The following is a 20,501-nucleotide window of genomic DNA, read 5'->3' on the forward strand; positions in this document are numbered from 1 at the left end:
GGCGTTCTCCTTGAGAGCCTCGACCCTCCTCTTCTTCCGTTTTTACAATTCCGGCAGCATGCGCCGCCCCTGCTAGACCGCTGCTATCTCTTCCTGTTGTGGCCGCCTCGGGGGCCATGTTGGTTGTATCGGCTACGGCCGAAACAGCGACCTCATCACAGTGCCCCAGTTGAAATTCCACTTCGGTAAGGCACAAACGATCTTTACTTCTCTGGCTTGGTGAAGGAAAAGAAAGTGTATTTCCTCTTTTATTCCACGTTGAAAAACTATAGGAAACTCTTAATGGAGGTGACTGCATCGTTGATCCATTGGAGCACAATCTGATCTTGGGTGACTGTATTGAGTGGTTTGTTTCTCATCATCTCCTTGTGAGAGCAGAGTCCATGATTCTCCCTTTTATTTACCCTGAGTATGCAAATGACCAAAATCATCTCCAATCTCTGCCCATTTGGCCACGCTCTGTTTTCCTTAGTAGTATGCAAAGGTTTACCGTCTTTTCCCATGTTGATGAACAGCTTAACAAAAGGCCCCCGAGCAAGATTCCAGCCAATTTTGGTGACACGTTATTGATGCAGAGGAATACAAAGACCTCTCCACCAAACAGGGAAGCACTTACTTCATTTAGTTAAGAGGAAGTACCCCTGTTTGGTGTAGATTCAACTGTTTGTTGTCTCATGGTCTTTTCTTGACGAGGATTGACTTTCTCACAGATTTGTGGATGAAGACGCTGAAGGGACAATCACATTGCCAAAATGACATGCACACCTCAGGGTCCTTTACGCAGCTGTAGTGTAGAATATGCACAAACATTTACCCAACGAGGTAGCACTTACTAATTAACCACATGAAAGTACTCTAGTTGGGTAGATGTTTTTGGAAAAACTGGGGACTCTTCCTGAAAAAATGAGGATCGGTTCTGGTCCTGTTGCTGATTTCACAGAAATTAAACCTCAATGGGAAGCCCTTACAAATATAAACACAGCAGGTGTCCCAGTTGATGCTCCACTTCAGTAAAGCACAAACTATCCTAGCTTTCTGGGCCTAGCGAAGGCAAAGCAAGTGTGTTTCTTCTTGTATTCCAACTTGAAAAACAATATGAAATCCTTAATGGAGGTGAATTTATTGTTGCTCTATTGGAACACAATCTGACGTGTAGTGACTGTTATGAGTGGTTTCTTTTGGTTGTCTCCTCGTAAGAGCAGAGTCCATGGCTCTCCCCTTTAAATGCCCTAAGTATACAAATGACCAAAATCCATAGCACCACTCACACACCCACTCACAAACATACACAGGCACTAACACACCCACCCACAGACCCACACAGGCACTCACAGACCCAATAACAGATCCACCCAGGCACTCATACACCCACTCAGACACTCACACAGGTACTCACAGACCCACTCACAGACCCACACAGGCACTCACAGACCCACTCACAGACACACACAGCCACTCACACACCCACTCTCAAAGGTGACAAGTTATAGTTAGGATTAAAAAGTTTAAAACCATAGAAATTCACTAACAAAAGCCAAAGGTAAAGGGGATGTTATAGCTAGGAAATAGAATTTTAAAAAACCTTAGAAATTCGCCGGAAAAAACAAAGGTTACAGGGACTTTATGGTTAGGCTCAGATTTTACTTGTACTAAGCCATTGAAATTCAGCAGTTATAGTTACCTGAGCTAGCTATTACTTACGTCCCCACAATTCATTGCTTATGACCTCACATTTTACATCACTCATGACATGGTCAGTGACTTCACTCATGCCATCTCAAATGAGTATGTAGAGTTGATGTTTTTGTAGCACAGTATTTTTGAGGTTGATATTTTCCCATGCAGCCTCTCCAGACACCTTCATGCCCCACTACACCGTGCAGGTGAGGAGTGGCCTTACAGCTGCTTCTGGTTCATGTATAGTTAGTATCAAGTCAAGTCAAGGAACGCTTTATTTGACTGCATGTTTTAACAATCATAAAAGCACATGTGTAGTATCAACTGTGAGCCACTGTGTTTTTTATGGAAGAAACCTTTACATGACAATGCATTATTTTGCCTCCTTGTTAATTTGTTCTTTCATATCACCGTTGTGTTCAGTTTTCTCGTCTTTGGTACATCCTCATGATGTAAGCAATGGGATGAGGAAGATGGACAAAGAAAAATTACCCTAATTACTTAATATTTATTTTCCCATGTTCTAGTCTTTCTCATCACATTTCTAGATACCCATGATCATTTCTTTGGTTCATGGGAACATAGTGACTTTTGGAGACTTTGTGTTTCAGAATGCATATTATCATCACATCGCATTCACTCTGCAGACGATGAAAAGCTGAAGCACAGGGTGAAAAACAACCAACTGAACTCTCAAAACAGTATTTCACTGAATCCCAAGCTAGAGCTATTGCAATTCCATCCAACCTCTTCATAAGCAATTATCTTTAATAGTATGTATGGCTCTCACTGAGAGCCATTTGCGTGAATGTCACATTCTTAATTTGATAATTCACTGCTGTGACATAGCAACGCTGGGCTACAGATTTCTTAACTCACTGTACTATATCATAAAGGAAGTGTAGGCTTCTCTGGCTGGGCTCTGTGAGAGCCTGTCAGAGAGGCACTGGAATGCAGAGAGCACCGCTACTGAAGGAGAGGGAGGGAAGGCCCAGAGAGTGGTGGGGTGAGTGACAGGAGAGTAGGTATTCTTTTTATTTGGGACTGAGAGGAGAGGCAATGTATGGACCCCCCCCCCCCCCCCCCATTATTCCTCGCAGTTGAAAGCAGGAGAATATGATTTAGGGGGCCATCCATAGCATAAAATTATAGATGGGTAAAAAGAGCATTACGGGCATGTTTTTCACCTCATGGTTCTGAGTGATATCAGAGATAACTCAAGCTTTGCTCTCATTTTCTATTTCATTTCACTCAGAAACCCTCAGTAAAAAACATCCCACAATTCACTGTTGCCATCTATAATCCTATATTAAATTATTTCCAATAATTATAAACACTGACCATAACATTTATATTAATTAGACATTGGCTATTCACAGACCCTTTTGTGTGCTGTGGTTAATGGTATTTCATTCTTTACCAGTCGTTAATTGATTGCAATCTCGTTTTATCACTAGTGAACATCAGGAAGCTTTTGAATCTCCCAAAAGAAGTTGTAGAGATCGATCCGAATGCTTATGGGAAATTTAAGGTACCGTATAGAATTGTCTAAATATTGTGCAAATAAGGAAATTATATCACCTCGACTACTGCATGTTTGTGAGCATGACGTGACGTGATATATTTTGACCATGATAATGAAAATGAGACCTGATTTCTTACTAGATAGCATAATGTGACTTTACTGCCTTATTCATATAATATGCTATAAAGTTTGTCCTGCTATTTATTATTCTACTCAGTTTATTTTCATAACGTACAGGTTTGTGCTATGAATATGGGTTTTGGAAAAAATGCATTCAATAAGTGAATTGAGACTCGACTCTTGATTTGAAGTTCGACTGGCGGTATGCATCCATCAGGGTGATGGAGAGCATGATGTCCGCCACCCTGATGGACTACAAGAAACAATACCCAGAGATCACCACCAGCCCCGCAGTGATCTCTGTCTTCAGAGGAACTGCTATGACGGGAGTTCCCCTGAAAGCACCACAGGTTTGGTGAACAGCAGTCCTCTTTTAGGCGGCTGCATACCAAAAATACTGTTATTTAAAAATAGACTTGCAAAGCGAAAGTTTGCTTTTGAAAAACACAACACGAATGACCCATATATCCTGGGAGATTTCTCTTGGGCTGTGGGGGTCTTTTTTCTTTTTTATCTCTCTGGAACGAAAAGGTTTTTGCACAGCATGGAGGGTCTGATGTCCTCGCTCTCCCGGGGTCCACACCGTCAGCTCTTGAGGGTAAGCTTTCGAGAGCAGAGCCAGTGAGACGCCCCCCTGATTCTAAATAGACTCGGCGGACCAAGGGGTCGAAGGACAGGGCACTACGCCACCTCTGTGAGGGAATATCCTGTCTATCAAACTCTAAATGATGTCACTGTTTTCCCAACACAGGCATTACACATCACTGTTCTCCTTTGATCACAACCACAAGTTAGCCTTATTGTAGACATTTGAATGAAGAATCTTTGTTGTAGATGTAGTTAAAAAAATATTATGATAACTTGTTTTTTATAAAGCCCTTCATATCACTCTTCCGTTCCTAAGCACTGGACAATGACAGGTGTTACCATTACACAGCAGAAGAAATTGAATGTACCAGCGTTGAGAGGATGGCAGGCCGAGTCTTCCCAGCTGGTATTTTAAGTGTTGACCTGGGGGCACCAACATATCTCAGCAGCATGTGCTAAACTCACTGAGCCATCCTGCAGACAGAAACAAACTCCTTTCCACGATTCCTGGCCGCATTTTAACTCTTTCCCTGTGCTTCTTGAAAACAGGTATAATGTCAAATGAAAAGAAGCAACAGTCATTTTATGGCTATCCCCCTAGAACCAAACCCTCATTCCCATTGGCTTGCCTCAATTCACATCATGAATGACCTTGACTGAGTGAAAACCCCTATTCAAGAAGATCCTGACAATTCAGTGTATACATTGGTCAAAGTATTCTCTTGAATTTAAAAATGACATTATTCATCAGCTCAGTTTTTCATTCAGTGCTTTGAGCGACTAATGCTTTATCTTCCACACTGGTGTAATGTTTAAGGCCAGGCTTGCCTGAGCAGAACACTGTGGACCTAACCGATGATATGCGCGCGTGCACCTTTCTCAGTTGGCACGTGTGAAGCCCTTCCACCCTTTATAACACACAACTGTTAAAACTCATTTATTCGCATTTCGTCTGTCAGGGTTTGCACTTTCCCGTGGGCAGGCTGCCAACTGTTTAGTGTTTACAGTTTAGACATGCTCTAGCTTGTTCGTGCTACCTCCACGCACACTCTCATGGGGGCATATTATCAAGCACGGCGTTAAAATTATCGCCGCGTTAGCGACAGAAAACTGCTGCTAAAGCGGCGATAATGGGCCTGATAATATGCCCTTGGGAATTCCAATATAAGCCCATGTTGACACCAGAGCAGTTTTCTGCCGCTAAGGCGGCGATAATTTTAACGCCGTTTCTTGATAATATGCCCCATATTTCTTAGCAGTTGTCCCCTGCCTGCACGCCTATGGTCCTCCCACGCGTCTTCTTGTTTTCACTGTAACGTACAACTCTGGCGCAGGACTGTGGGTCCTGGAAGTGCCGCGGAAGTGGCACCCCCTGACATTACAGGGAAAGACCAGCAGAAAAGAGGACATTTTAAAAGCCCTTTGAAATGTTTATTACGCTGTATTTAAAGCTTATTCAGCAGTTGACAAGTCTAATTAAATATTAACCTTACTAACTACTTAAAGTTTTATGCAGCTCTTTATATTTTACAGCAAAATATAAGTAGTTTGAAAATGAATCTAATGAGTGTCACTGGGTCACAGAAGAAAGTGACGGGAAAAGGTTCTTGAAACAAAAAACGTAACACTTCCTTTCAGAGGTTTCCACATACTTTGAAGAGTGACCCTCATTGGAAATGCAAACAAGGAATAAATATGTAGGGTTAGACCCTCATATTGAAGAAGTTAGTGGTAGGGTCATAACGAATGGAGATGCGCTGGCACAATTGGTGCGATGCACACCAAGCTAGTACCACTGAGATCTGTATCACTTTTTATTGGGTTTCCTTTTTCAAGAAAAAGGGACATGCGGCGTCACCCCGTGTCCAATGGAATAATTGCGAACAATGGTGCTTATTTACAAGCCCCTTGTGCCACCCGTACGTCACTTTTCCCATGTTAAAAATGACGCAAAAGTGGCGCAGAGCGCTTGTAAATAAGCCCCAATGTGTACCAGTCACAAAATGTTCACAAGTAATGTCAAGTTGTACAAGCCCATGTCTTCATTTCAAACCATACCTTCACATTTTAGATTAAAAAAGTAAATTTTGGTTAGCGCCGGATTTCTATCGCTGAGATAGCGTGCTATTAGCAACGCTTATCTCAAAAGCGATAAAAATCCTCAGGCTAACTGACTAACGTGAGATTATCGCTGGAAACCCAGCAATATTCTCACGCAATGTGGCGTTAGCTTGATGATAGGGACTCACAAACTTAGCCATGATATCCACCTTCCATAGGATATCATGGCTAAGTCAGTCCTGAAGCAGGCTTAAGGAAAGTAGCGATAACAGGTGTTATCGCTACTTTTCTTGCCGCTATGCTTCATAGCGTGGGGCTTGATGATAGGAGAAATGTCACTTAGCGACATTTCTCCTGTCATGTCAGGTCAGGAACGCCCACTTTGCATCTCATTAGAGATGCAAAGCTGGGCGTTAGGAATTCCTACGCTAACGCAAGTTTTCACGCGTTAGCCTGAGCTTGCTAATTAGGCGATAAAATTATCACCGCTTTTCGGACAAAAACGGCCGCAAAAGCGGCGATAATTCTATCGCCTCACCTTGCTGATATGCCCCCACGGCAGGTTTACCAGACGTCCCGGGTTTTCACCAACTCTCTCGCATGTTATGTCAGATTTGCCCCAGGTTCCGGTTTTCAGTGAGGGTCGACTGAAAACAGTGGGATGCACGTATTAGAAAGCAACGCAGATAACATGTATGGTAACAGACTTAAAATTAAGGGCCTTATTTATGGGCTTTGCATAGGGTAGCGCCGCAGGCCTCCCTGCTGCGCTGCCCTACGGCTAAAGGGAAGGGCAGGAATGCGCTGTATCTATATGAAACGGCGCATTCCTGTCCTTTTCCTCTGCGCCGGCGCACAATGGGCTGCCATGCGCCAATGTAGGCCTCTTTGCTCCATGGTGCAAGGGTGCCTGCGTTGCGCGGATTATGGATTTCGTGCAGGATTTTCAAAATCTGGTCACTCTTAGAATTATTTGCGAATTCCATCAATTTCAATATCTACTTTTACTTCTTAATGTGCATGCACATTTTTGATTGTTGTGAGAATATGCTCTACATGTTAGGTGTTGAAAGTTCTGCTCTGTTATGATATTTAAAAAAATATTATTGTGGAGTCTGCACAGCAGGCGCATGAACCCAGTGAACCACCATGCCATTTAAATTAACATCTGCTTCTAGCTGCTGGTTAGGAGAACCATTCTGTTTCTCCAATTCTATATTTAGCTATTCCGGGCACCCTATTTTGGTGTCAGAAACAGAGAGCTTAGCACTCTCAACACACTTTTAGGTACTAGAAATACAAGAAATGAATGCACCTAATCTAATATTTAATCGGTGAACATGTGAAAAACAATTTTTAAACTTAAATTATTCAACATACTACTCAAACACACTACTATGAAGTAAGTACTTTCACTACCAATAAATAAATAACCAGAAGCATGTTATAATTCATTTCTTATTAGTCACTGTGATTTGTAGGATTAACTGGACAATAGGGTCTCGCTTCAGCTTTTTTTCCATGGCCGGTGTCCTGCCACTGGCCTGTAGATTTGACCTGGCTTGCTCAGCTGGTGTACTCTAGATAAGGTTCAATGGTGCCAGACGTTTCAGGGCTTTCCTTGGTGAGGTATCAGATGTCTCCTCCTGGCCTATAGTACAGAGTGTGGAAGTGACCAGAGGAGGGCAGCAAAGAGGAAACAATACATGCTGGTTCCTAAAGGCAGCCTTTTGGAACCTTCGTGCAACATGCCCATTTTAGAAAGTGAACTAATAATTGGGGTGAACAATAGTCTGCCACAAATAATTAAAGTAACTAAGCAAGGTTTTCAATAATTTAAACCTGAGCTCAACCCCTGGTAACTATGGCACAGATCAAACAGGCTTAATTTAGAAAAAATGTGCAGAGAATTTAAAAGTACCAAAACGGGTAAAAAGTCCAAAACACACCACAATAAGCCCCCTCAAATTGATAAAAACAGAGTCAAATTTATTGAACAAAATGAAATCAAAAGGACAAAAATTCAATAGGAGGAACCAGAAACATGAAGTTGTTTTAAATATTTAAGAGCCACGCTCAATAACCAATAAATAAAACAAATAAATAAATAAAGAGAAAAAGTGCCAAGAAAAAGTAAGGTGACTGGTACCAAGCACAATTTGAGCCTGACCATTATGGAGCATGGGCCGGCAGTACCAAGCCAATTTGTCCTGTTGAAAGATTTTATCTTAGAATTAGCCTCTAAAATGGACGTAAAAATCCTGCTGTTGCAGGAGCAAGGTTGCAGGCTACATCTGAGGAAGTTCTCTCGAAGCCAGATAGTCATTGGATGAGGTCCTGCTGAAGCTGTTGGTTTGGCAGGAAAAGCTCCAAGCAGAAAAGGTTCAAATTGTGTGCAATGGAGAGTTTGCTTGTCGTCCAGATATTTTTCATGCCTTCGCCCAGGGTTCATACTTAGTCTGTTTTTTTTAGAACTCCAACTCCTCCAGCGGGAAAAGGTTAAAGGATGTATTCGATAATGAGTTTCACTAGGCCAGATAACTAATTACAGAGGACTAGCTGAAATGGATTGCTGCTGCTGGGAAGCTTGGTAAGAAATTGGGTTATTGATTGAGAGGGGTGATAACCCTACTCAATCAACAACCGCAATCTTTGTCAGGGTGAACCACAAAAAAAATCACTAAATTAACCTGTGCTTAGCAGTCTTGTCCCTTGCCACAAAAACAGTCAGGGTTAACTTATAGGCTTTGTGTAAAGTAATTATGCAGTACACAAACAGTTTCAAAGTGAAAACACAGCACAAGAAAAATAGCACACAAATTTAGTAAAATAGAGAACAGCTAAATGAATGAAATGACACCAAATCGAATTAAATCAAATCAGTAGAACCAGAGTTAAGATTTTAAAAAAAAAACAAGTGGAAACATTGCACCTAAAAGATCAAAGTGACAACAAGAGATGTCTTGTCACACAGGACTGGGGCACAGCCAAAAGTTAAAGCCTATCTTGATGGAGCGCAGGTCGGAACAACAAGAAGGATTGGGCTCAGCTTCAGCTTACCTTCGGACTTAGAATACATTTTAAAGTCCAGAGGAAGGAGGAGGAACCCAAGGAGAATCATCCTCACAGGGAGGAGTTGGACGAGGTCTTGGTGAAGCCGTCTATGATTGGCTAGAAAAAGCTCTGAGTGGAATAAGCCACATTTCCAGGGAAGGGGGCCATCTTTGTCAATGGGTAGCCTGTCGCCATCGAGCCCAGTAAAGATGCTTACCTTCAGACTTAGACAACTTTTCGGAAGTCGAAAACATCCAGCAGGATGAACCTGTAAGCTGTAGCCGAACAGGGCTCCAGGAGGTCAGATACTGTTGCTCGGAGGTTTTGCTGACATTTTTTTGCTGCTGCGGAGAGGAACGACAAGTTTTAGAGTTAGTCAGGAGGAGCACCTCTAACATCACTTCCAAGGGTCCATAATTTGGGGTGATCCACTCAGGGGATTAGGACTCACTCCAGCAGAGGTCAGGTACGAGGTTCAAGTTCTCTGGAGCTTGTTATGTTCCTGTAGCTCACACAGGAGACCTGCCAACTAGCCCTTGGAGTCCAGTAGCAAGGAAGGCCTCTAGCAGCAGGGCAGTACTCTGGGGAGCAAGGCAGCCCTCCAGCAGCAGAGCAGTCCTCTGGTAGCAGCAGGGTAGTCCTCTGGAGAACAAGACAGACCTCAAGCAGCAGGGCAGTCCTCAGAGGGTCCAGAAGTCCTTCTGAAGGCTTTCACGGGCCCAGAAGTGTATTGTTGAGTGTCTCAGGGGGTCTAATATGTATACCTGGTGCCACCATTTGAAGTTGGGGATTCTTCTAGGCTACCCCCGCACCTACACCTGGTTCTGCAAAGTGCATCCCTTCCCCTGCTAAGGCTTCAACAAGTCTGGAACGACAAAATGCTAGTGTCAGGTTCCTTTGTGTGTTTTCTGGAGGCTGCCCTTTAAAATATATCTGGGGCAGGGAGCAGCTCTGCCCCGAGCAATCCAGGCAGGATAGCCCATCCTGCCAACATCCAGTCCCCTTTTTCTCACTGTCTGGGAGGAATATACAATGCCCAACAGCTATGCCATTCACAATCATGTAACCCAAGACACTTGCAGCAGGCACTAAAGGGCTAGGAGAAGAAAATGCCAACTTTCTCAATGTGGCATTTTCAGAATATTGACTTAAAATCCAACCTTCCCAATAAAGAGGATTTTAAATTACAATTCATTTGAGTCCACACATGACATTCCCATCTGTTCTCAATCAAATGTTAGCACTTATTAAATGTTATCCTATGGAAGAGTTGGACAACTTAAGTGTTTTTCACTACTAGGACATGTAAATCGTAAAAACACATCCTACTTTTGAAATGCAATGCACCTTGACCTATGGGCTTTTTAGGGCCTACCTTAGGGGTGCTGTATATGCATTAAAAGGTACATTTAAGCCTGACAAAAGGTTTATTTTGACAGGTCGAATTGGCAGTTTAAAGCTAAAATACAGGCTTCAATGGCAGGCCTGAGACATGTTTTAAAGTGCAACTTTAGTGGGCAGCACAATGAGTGCTGCAGGCCCACTAGTAGCATTTAATTTACTGAGCTTGTTTTCCATTTAGTACCATATACTATACAGGTAAATTAAATGGACCAATCAGGTTTAGGTTAAGTTTATCATGTTTTAGGGAGTGAGCACATGCACTTTAGCACTGGTTAGCAGTGTTAAAATGCAGAGTCTTAATGCCAAAACAAATGAAATTCCAGTAGCGGCTGGCATCTACGGGGCGGACGTGTGAGCACCAACAAAATAAAAAAATACATGACTGGCATCTACGGGGAGGCAAAATAAAATTAAAACAATATATAAACACTTGCCTAGCCTCCACACAAGACCTCTTCTTTCTGAATCTGCAGCCCAGCCACCAGGAAACTCCCTTGACCAATCCTGGCCTCTTGATATGAGAGCAGCACCCTGATTGGAGGGATCTCCACAGCGTTCTGGAGACCGGCACTTCTCTAACCCAACTGTCTTAAGACAGCTGGGTTAGAGATGTTTAAAGTGTGCATGTGTGGCTCGCCATCGCAAGACGGCTGGCCAAAAAGACTTGCGTATTTTAAACAGTGCACATACCGCCAAACCTCCTTCCCACTGCTGTCACTCAGCAGAGCAGTTGCCCTGACCCATTCTGATGCTCTGTTACCATTTTATTTTTCATCTCTGGAGCTTTGGGGATATTTTAATTGGGGTGATGGTCCACCGCTCCAATGGAGGATCGGCCAGAAAACAGGAGGGTTGAAAGCAAAAAGTATGGGGGAAGAACACAACAAGGATGTCAGGTGAGTTTAACACCTATGCCACTACAGACCAAAGTGCCAGGATGGGGTGCATGGACACCACCACAAACCACACTACATAGGTACTGAGGAAATAAGCAGGATGGAGATGATACCAGGGGGTATCAAAGACAACCATACGTACAACAGTTTGAAAGAGAAAGGTAACCTAAGGATACAAAGGAACAAAAAGGAGATGGGAAAGATCGAACAGTAAAGATTACGGTTGTACTGTGACTTGATATAAAGATGAATGAAACACTGGAGGCTCTTCATTCCTTCACAATAGTGATTAATTTAAGCAAAGTACAAAATGGTGTCTTGTTGTGTCTCACTTCAACCGCACCAAAGGTGGATTTTCTGCTTTTTTTTTGTTGCCATTCCAGTTTGCCTCAGAGGATGATGCCCGCCAGTTTCCTGGGTATAAGAGATAGAAGCGGGCAGAGAATGTATTGACTTCCCCAGCAATCATTAGGAGAACTTCTTTTTACATACCTGTTATTGTACCTGGTTATGGGTGATGTGATATTTAATAAACACCAAGAACTTTTAAAGCCCTGTGTACCCTGAGAAGTTTTTTTTTGCCTGAGGGTTGCTTGTGATCACTTTCACTTTCACCCGCCCATCACACTTGTAGAAAAAAACTGTGTATCCATGAGGAAAATAAAACTTCAAGCATGCAACGCCACGAGAAATTCAAACTTAAATAGTACCACCGGCCTAGCTCTACGGCGGTTTACTAAATCAACTCAGTATGCGGCTGCCAGCCACTTAGCCCTACGGCAGTTTCCTAGGCAGTTTAATGCCCCCTCCCTAGGCCCATTCCCTCGCATGAAGCATAGTTAGCATTGGCATCTGACCAGCAGCGTTCTTGGTTCTTCGGTTTGGTCATGGTGACATTGTTTCCCTCAGTGCACATCTGTCCCAGGTGATGTGCTTCCCTGTCTGGAGTCAGCCAGTGGGAAATCTTCTCCTCCGTTGCAGGTCTTCACGGCTCTCCAGTATGCCCGACGACTCTGACTTCTTCTGGCAACCTCCGCTTCTCCTCTGAGATGCTCCAGTTTCCATCTTGCAGCCATGCCCCCTGCACTACGGAACAGTTCTATTTAAAGGGACAGAGTCCATGATTAAGGGTGTCCCAATACTCAAACTCCACAGGTTGTGCCTCTGTGTTCTCAGGCTTCAGGGGGAACCAAGGTGATATGTGAGGTATGTCCTCGTCCTTGTGACACAAACATAGGCAACACAATGAACGGTGCAAACTGGTATGACACAGAAAGCCGCAAAAACTATTGACATGCTTTCAGATGATTAAATCAAGCATTTCTTCCATCATCTTTTTTTTGATGCCCTTAGTGTGATGGATACGCCCAGATGTAGGTCCCGTGCTCACTGTATGTCTGGAACAAAGCTTGTGTTCCCGATCAGGACAGAGCCTGGCAGTTTGGGCTGAACTGCTCTTATTGGAGCAGGGTTAAGATTTGCATAAGGATGGGTATAAAACTGAGGTGTCATGGTGGGTGAAAACCAGTGAATTGTGATGCGGCCTGAGTCATTAGCAGTGGCTGAGATTAATTTAAACATTCCATCTAACACCTTGTTTTTGATGCCCTAAGTGTGACGGGTATGCCCAGATGTGTATCCCATGCTCACGGTGCCACTGAAACCAAGTTATACCTGGCTGATGAGCTGTAATAAGGGTGTAACTGGTCCAGGGCTGCTCGTATTTCCGTTTAAGGAGGACCTGGCCTGGAAGTTAAGATTGGACTGTTCCCACTGAAGTTTTTTTCCACACCAGCTGTTTTGCAACATTTTCTTCATTTTGTGATGCAAATCAGTTGCCTTACAGCATGTGTATCTACAGAACGTCTAGCATTTACATTTGTGAGGCAGGAGGCATTTTGTGACTCCCTGCAAATCTCACCCCCACATTTGTATTCGTTACACTTTAACATATTTTATAAGCAGGCCATGTCTCACGAAGGGACAACTACTGCTTTAATGTCCACATGTAATGAATGACATTGCAGGGAGGATGCTGGGCTCTCTTGGCATCCCACCATCATTCACAAAGTGAAAGCTGTCCGCTGGGGAACTGTGAGGCACAAATAGGAAAGGAGCACCTCTTTCACACCCCCTCCAATATTTGGCTTGGAATGATTTTGTGAATCGCCCACTTTTCTCCCATAAAGTCTCATGGGGTATAAAATGTATTACAAGCCTTGGCAAACCCAATCAGCCTTGGAGCATGGGAAACAGAGTGTTTGAGAAGGGAGCAGCAAAAGAGAGGAAAGAAGGAGTGTGAGGCGTGGCTTGAAACAACACAAGTCTGCTGCACATGAACACAACAGGGCAAAGAATAAAGGGACGAAGGGGGAACACACTGAAGCGAGATGGAAGGGTAGGTGGTAGCAATACGATGTGGTCGCAAAAGAGGAAGGAGCCTGACATTTGTTACCATTGAGTACTGAGATGAAACGGTACTGAAACATGGAAATTGAAAAATAGTGCACCAGTGGAAGAATAGAATGCATCCAATCAAAACAAGGTGAAAACCGGAAGACTCCTGTGAGTGAAACAAATAGAAGAGCGAGGAAAACTTTTGAATCAGAAGTAGGGAGAGAAGTGCGAAATAATATTCTTAAGCTAATAAGGCACTACTCTGTGCATGCAAAGGTGTGTTAATGTAGTTTGGCCTAAGTGAAAAGTTTTAAAGTGCTGTGCACGTTAGGAAGCTGCTGCTAATATTGTGCTGCTTCAGAGGTGCACCTGCACTTACGAGTGAAGTGCGGCTTAGGAGAGTGACTGAAAGCTAGCTGCACATGTGGTTATTTCAGACACTGTTGTGATTGATATGGAGTAGATCCTCTTTTTAATTGAATATTATACACCAGCCAACACGTGTTTCGTCCTCGGGTTGAGTCACCCTACAGCTTCTTCAGGGCTGGAATTATCAATTAATACAATATTGTCTAAGAATGTAGCATCAAATCTTACTTATTTGTGACACCATACCAAGGTGCTCCTGTGTTACACCACAATATTGCTTTCCACACTGTGATGCACCCAGAGGTACCCTCAACCATGTTAATATAACAATTATTTTCAGATTGAGATTATACAGTTTTTTACCAATTATGCAACAATAATTATAGGTGATTAAATCTCAAAAAGGTTCTCTATGTAAAACACAATTAACAGAAATGGTACATAGATCACGTTTTTTAATTGCCACTGCCACCAGAGGAAAGTGAGCACTCTTTAAATATATCCCCATGCAATATGCAGGCCAACAAGTAACGTGCTCCAAAACTCTATAACACCTAAAATAATCATTGTACCTGTAATGTCTTGCCGTATTCTAAAAGAGAAGTCATGACATTATATTATATATATCTGACCTACTGTGTGATGACTTATCCATTCAGGACTTACATGATACAGTAATGTTACTATCTATTATGGACATGAAGGGTGACGTAACTACTGCAGCAAGTGTTCTAGAATACCTTAATGCACCATTTGATAAGATTGATGAAAATCTAAGTAGAGGAGAACGAGATGCCCTGAAATCACTGATCTCATTATACGAGAAGCAGACAAAGGGGGCAATATCGTTATCATGAATCATTCTGATTACAACAAGGAAATTATGTCACAACTTAATAATTCACATTGTTATGAGAAACTTCACAATAATCCTATGTTTGAGTTGAGTAAGATGATCAATCTACAACTGAAAAATTGGTACGATGATGGTTTGTTGACCATGGACGTATTTCAGTACTTACGCATTGACCGACTGAGATACCCATGTCTGTATATGCTCCCTAAAGTCCATAAAGATGCAGTATTCCCCCCAGGGAGGCCCATCGTATCAGGTATTGGGGGACGTACAGAGAGGATTTCAGAATATGTTGACTTGTTTTTACAGCCTTATGTGGAAAAACTTCCCTCATACATGAGAGATACTAAACATGTTCTGAATATTTTACAGGACGTACAGTGAGAATCTGGATTGTGATTAGTCACAGTTGATGTAACATCTCTTTATACGTATATTTCACACCAGCAGGGAATTTCAACTTTGATTTGTACTTTCAGCACTAGATCAGTAAACTATTATGCACACACACAGATGCTATTATCGATGACTAGAATTATATTTGGAGTAAACTGTTTCCTTGTTTGACCAATCATGGTATCGACAGTTGCAGGGGACTGCGATGGGCTCCAGATTTGCCCCTTCTTACACAAACCTCTTCATGGGGTTGTTTGAGGAGGGGGATATCTGGGGCTCAGGAGGTTCAAAATGGATTGATCACATTTTATACTGGGGGCGGTATATCGATGATTGCCTATTGATTTGGACAGGCAACGAGATGCAGCTGAATGATTTTTTCACTTATCTCAATTCCAATGATGCCAATATAAGATTTACTAGCAAATACAACAAGGATCGTATAGAATTTTGGAATTTAGATATTTATGTTAAGGATAACAAACTGCAGAGTAAACTCTTTCGTAAACCTACCTCATGCAATGCTACCCTACACGCTTCTAGGTCCCATCCCAAAGGTCAATCCAATTCAGTACTTTTACGGAGAAATGTTAAGGGCAAGAAGGAATTGTAGTGATTATGAAGAATATCAGTTATGCTTACAGGATATGGAGAAGCGCTTACGATACACACATTGGTGACACGTTATTGATGCAGAGGAATACAAAGACCTCTCCACCAAACAGGGAAGCACTTACTTCATTTAGTTAAGAGGAAGTACCCCTGTTTGGTGTAGATTCAACTGTTTGTTGTCTCATGGTCTTTTCTTGACGAGGATTGACTTTCTCACAGATTTGTGGATGAAGACGCTGAAGGGACAATCACATTGCCAAAATGACATGCACACCTCAGGGTCCTTTACGCAGCTGTAGTGTAGAATATGCACAAACATTTACCCAACGAGGTAGCACTTACTAATTAACCACATGAAAGTACTCTAGTTGGGTAGATGTTTTTGGAAAAACTGGGGACTCTTCCTGAAAAAATGAGGATCGGTTCTGGTCCTGTTGCTGATTTCACAGAAATTAAACCTCAATGGGAAGCCCTTACAAATATAAACACAGCAGGTGTCCCAGTTGATGCTCCACTTCAGTAAAGCACAAACTATCCTAGCTTTCTGGGCCTAGCGAAGGCAAAGCAAGTGTGTTTCTTCTTGTATTCCAACTTGAAAAACAATATGAAATCCTTAATGGAGGTGAATTTATTGTTGCTCTATTGGAACACAATCTGACGTGTAGTGACTGTTATGAGTGGTTTCTTTTGGTTGTCTCCTCGTAAGAGCAGAGTCCATGGCTCTCCCCTTTAAATGCCCTAAGTATACAAATGACCAAAATCCATAGCACCACTCACACACCCACTCACAAACATACACAGGCACTAACACACCCACCCACAGACCCACACAGGCACTCACAGACCCAATAACAGATCCACCCAGGCACTCATACACCCACTCAGACACTCACACAGGTACTCACAGACCCACTCACAGACCCACACAGGCACTCACAGACCCACTCACAGACACACACAGCCACTCACACACCCACTCTCAAAGGTGACAAGTTATAGTTAGGATTAAAAAGTTTAAAACCATAGAAATTCACTAACAAAAGCCAAAGGTAAAGGGGATGTTATAGCTAGGAAATAGAATTTTAAAAAACCTTAGAAATTCGCCGGAAAAAACAAAGGTTACAGGGACTTTATGGTTAGGCTCAGATTTTACTTGTACTAAGCCATTGAAATTCAGCAGTTATAGTTACCTGAGCTAGCTATTACTTACGTCCCCACAATTCATTGCTTATGACCTCACATTTTACATCACTCATGACATGGTCAGTGACTTCACTCATGCCATCTCAAATGAGTATGTAGAGTTGATGTTTTTGTAGCACAGTATTTTTGAGGTTGATATTTTCCCATGCAGCCTCTCCAGACACCTTCATGCCCCACTACACCGTGCAGGTGAGGAGTGGCCTTACAGCTGCTTCTGGTTCATGTATAGTTAGTATCAAGTCAAGTCAAGGAACGCTTTATTTGACTGCATGTTTTAACAATCATAAAAGCACATGTGTAGTATCAACTGTGAGCCACTGTGTTTTTTATGGAAGAAACCTTTACATGACAATGCATTATTTTGCCTCCTTGTTAATTTGTTCTTTCATATCACCGTTGTGTTCAGTTTTCTCGTCTTTGGTACATCCTCATGATGTAAGCAATGGGATGAGGAAGATGGACAAAGAAAAATTACCCTAATTACTTAATATTTATTTTCCCATGTTCTAGTCTTTCTCATCACATTTCTAGATACCCATGATCATTTCTTTGGTTCATGGGAACATAGTGACTTTTGGAGACTTTGTGTTTCAGAATGCATATTATCATCACATCGCATTCACTCTGCAGACGATGAAAAGCTGAAGCACAGGGTGAAAAACAACCAACTGAACTCTCAAAACAGTATTTCACTGAATCCCAAGCTAGAGCTATTGCAATTCCATCCAACCTCTTCATAAGCAATTATCTTTAATAGTATGTATGGCTCTCACTGAGAGCCATTTGCGTGAATGTCACATTCTTAATTTGATAATTCACTGCTGTGACATAGCAACGCTGGGCTACAGATTTCTTAACTCACTGTACTATATCATAAAGGAAGTGTAGGCTTCTCTGGCTGGGCTCTGTGAGAGCCTGTCAGAGAGGCACTGGAATGCAGAGAGCACCGCTACTGAAGGAGAGGGAGGGAAGGCCCAGAGAGTGGTGGGGTGAGTGACAGGAGAGTAGGTATTCTTTTTATTTGGGACTGAGAGGAGAGGCAATGTATGGACCCCCCCCCCCCCCCCCCCATTATTCCTCGCAGTTGAAAGCAGGAGAATATGATTTAGGGGGCCATCCATAGCATAAAATTATAGATGGGTAAAAAGAGCATTACGGGCATGTTTTTCACCTCATGGTTCTGAGTGATATCAGAGATAACTCAAGCTTTGCTCTCATTTTCTATTTCATTTCACTCAGAAACCCTCAGTAAAAAACATCCCACAATTCACTGTTGCCATCTATAATCCTATATTAAATTATTTCCAATAATTATAAACACTGACCATAACATTTATATTAATTAGACATTGGCTATTCACAGACCCTTTTGTGTGCTGTGGTTAATGGTATTTCATTCTTTACCAGTCGTTAATTGATTGCAATCTCGTTTTATCACTAGTGAACATCAGGAAGCTTTTGAATCTCCCAAAAGAAGTTGTAGAGATCGATCCGAATGCTTATGGGAAATTTAAGGTACCGTATAGAATTGTCTAAATATTGTGCAAATAAGGAAATTATATCACCTCGACTACTGCATGTTTGTGAGCATGACGTGACGTGATATATTTTGACCATGATAATGAAAATGAGACCTGATTTCTTACTAGATAGCATAATGTGACTTTACTGCCTTATTCATATAATATGCTATAAAGTTTGTCCTGCTATTTATTATTCTACTCAGTTTATTTTCATAACGTACAGGTTTGTGCTATGAATATGGGTTTTGGAAAAAATGCATTCAATAAGTGAATTGAGACTCGACTCTTGATTTGAAGTTCGACTGGCGGTATGCATCCATCAGGGTGATGGAGAGCATGATGTCCGCCACCCTGATGGACTACAAGAAACAATACCCAGAGATCACCACCAGCCCCGCAGTGATCTCTGTCTTCAGAGGAACTGCTATGACGGGAGTTCCCCTGAAAGCACCACAGGTTTGGTGAACAGCAGTCCTCTTTTAGGCGGCTGCATACCAAAAATACTGTTATTTAAAAATAGACTTGCAAAGCGAAAGTTTGCTTTTGAAAAACACAACACGAATGACCCATATATCCTGGGAGATTTCTCTTGGGCTGTGGGGGTCTTTTTTCTTTTTTATCTCTCTGGAACGAAAAGGTTTTTGCACAGCATGGAGGGTCTGATGTCCTCGCTCTCCCGGGGTCCACACCGTCAGCTCTTGAGGGTAAGCTTTCGAGAGCAGAGCCAGTGAGACGCCCCCCTGATTCTAAATAGACTCGGCGGACCAAGGGGTCGAAGGACAGGGCACTACGCCACCTCTGTGAGGGAATATCCTGTCTATCAAACTCTAAATGATGTCACTGTTTTCCCAACACAGGCATTACACATCACTGTTCTCCTTTGATCACAACCACAAGTTAGCCTTATTGTAGACATTTGAATGAAGAATCTTTGTTGTAGATGTAGTTAAAAAAATATTATGATAACTTGTTTTTTATAAAGCCCTTCATATCACTCTTCCGTTCCTAAGCACTGGACAATGACAGGTGTTACCATTACACAGCAGAAGAAATTGAATGTACCAGCGTTGAGAGGATGGCAGGCCGAGTCTTCCCAGCTGGTATTTTAAGTGTTGACCTGGGGGCACCAACATATCTCAGCAGCATGTGCTAAACTCACTGAGCCATCCTGCAGACAGAAACAAACTCCTTTCCACGATTCCTGGCCGCATTTTAACTCTTTCCCTGTGCTTCTTGAAAACAGGTATAATGTCAAATGAAAAGAAGCAACAGTCATTTTATGGCTATCCCCCTAGAACCAAACCCTCATTCCCATTGGCTTGCCTCAATTCACATCATGAATGACCTTGACTGAGTGAAAACCCCTATTCAAGAAGATCCTGACAATTCAGTGTATACATTGGTCAAAGTATTCTCTTGAATTTAAAAATGACATTATTCATCAGCTCAGTTTTTCATTCAGTGCTTTGAGCGACTAATGCTTTATCTTCCACACTGGTGTAATGTTTAAGGCCAGGCTTGCCTGAGCAGAACACTGTGGACCTAACCGATGATATGCGCGCGTGCACCTTTCTCAGTTGGCACGTGTGAAGCCCTTCCACCCTTTATAACACACAACTGTTAAAACTCATTTATTCGCATTTCGTCTGTCAGGGTTTGCACTTTCCCGTGGGCAGGCTGCCAACTGTTTAGTGTTTACAGTTTAGACATGCTCTAGCTTGTTCGTGCTACCTCCACGCACACTCTCATGGGGGCATATTATCAAGCACGGCGTTAAAATTATCGCCGCGTTAGCGACAGAAAACTGCTGCTAAAGCGGC

The 20,501-nt window shown here is 42.5% G+C and overlaps 1 protein-coding gene across 1 annotated transcript in view; it reads left to right on the forward strand.

The window, feature by feature from the left end:
* Window positions 1-20,501, forward strand: part of LOC146855282 (uncharacterized) — a 401,924-nt gene that overhangs the window by 80,613 nt on the left and 300,810 nt on the right. Inside the window, exon 2 of the mRNA XM_085651108.1 lies at window positions 18,566-18,673. Within this exon, the coding sequence (XP_085507234.1) occupies window positions 18,566-18,673 (108 nt within the window). The remainder of the gene's footprint in view (window positions 1-18,565; window positions 18,674-20,501) is intronic.

This window comes from Triturus cristatus, chromosome 4_1 (genome assembly GCF_964204655.1).
Source record: "Triturus cristatus chromosome 4_1, aTriCri1.1, whole genome shotgun sequence".
Lineage (NCBI taxonomy): Eukaryota > Metazoa > Chordata > Amphibia > Caudata > Salamandridae > Triturus > Triturus cristatus.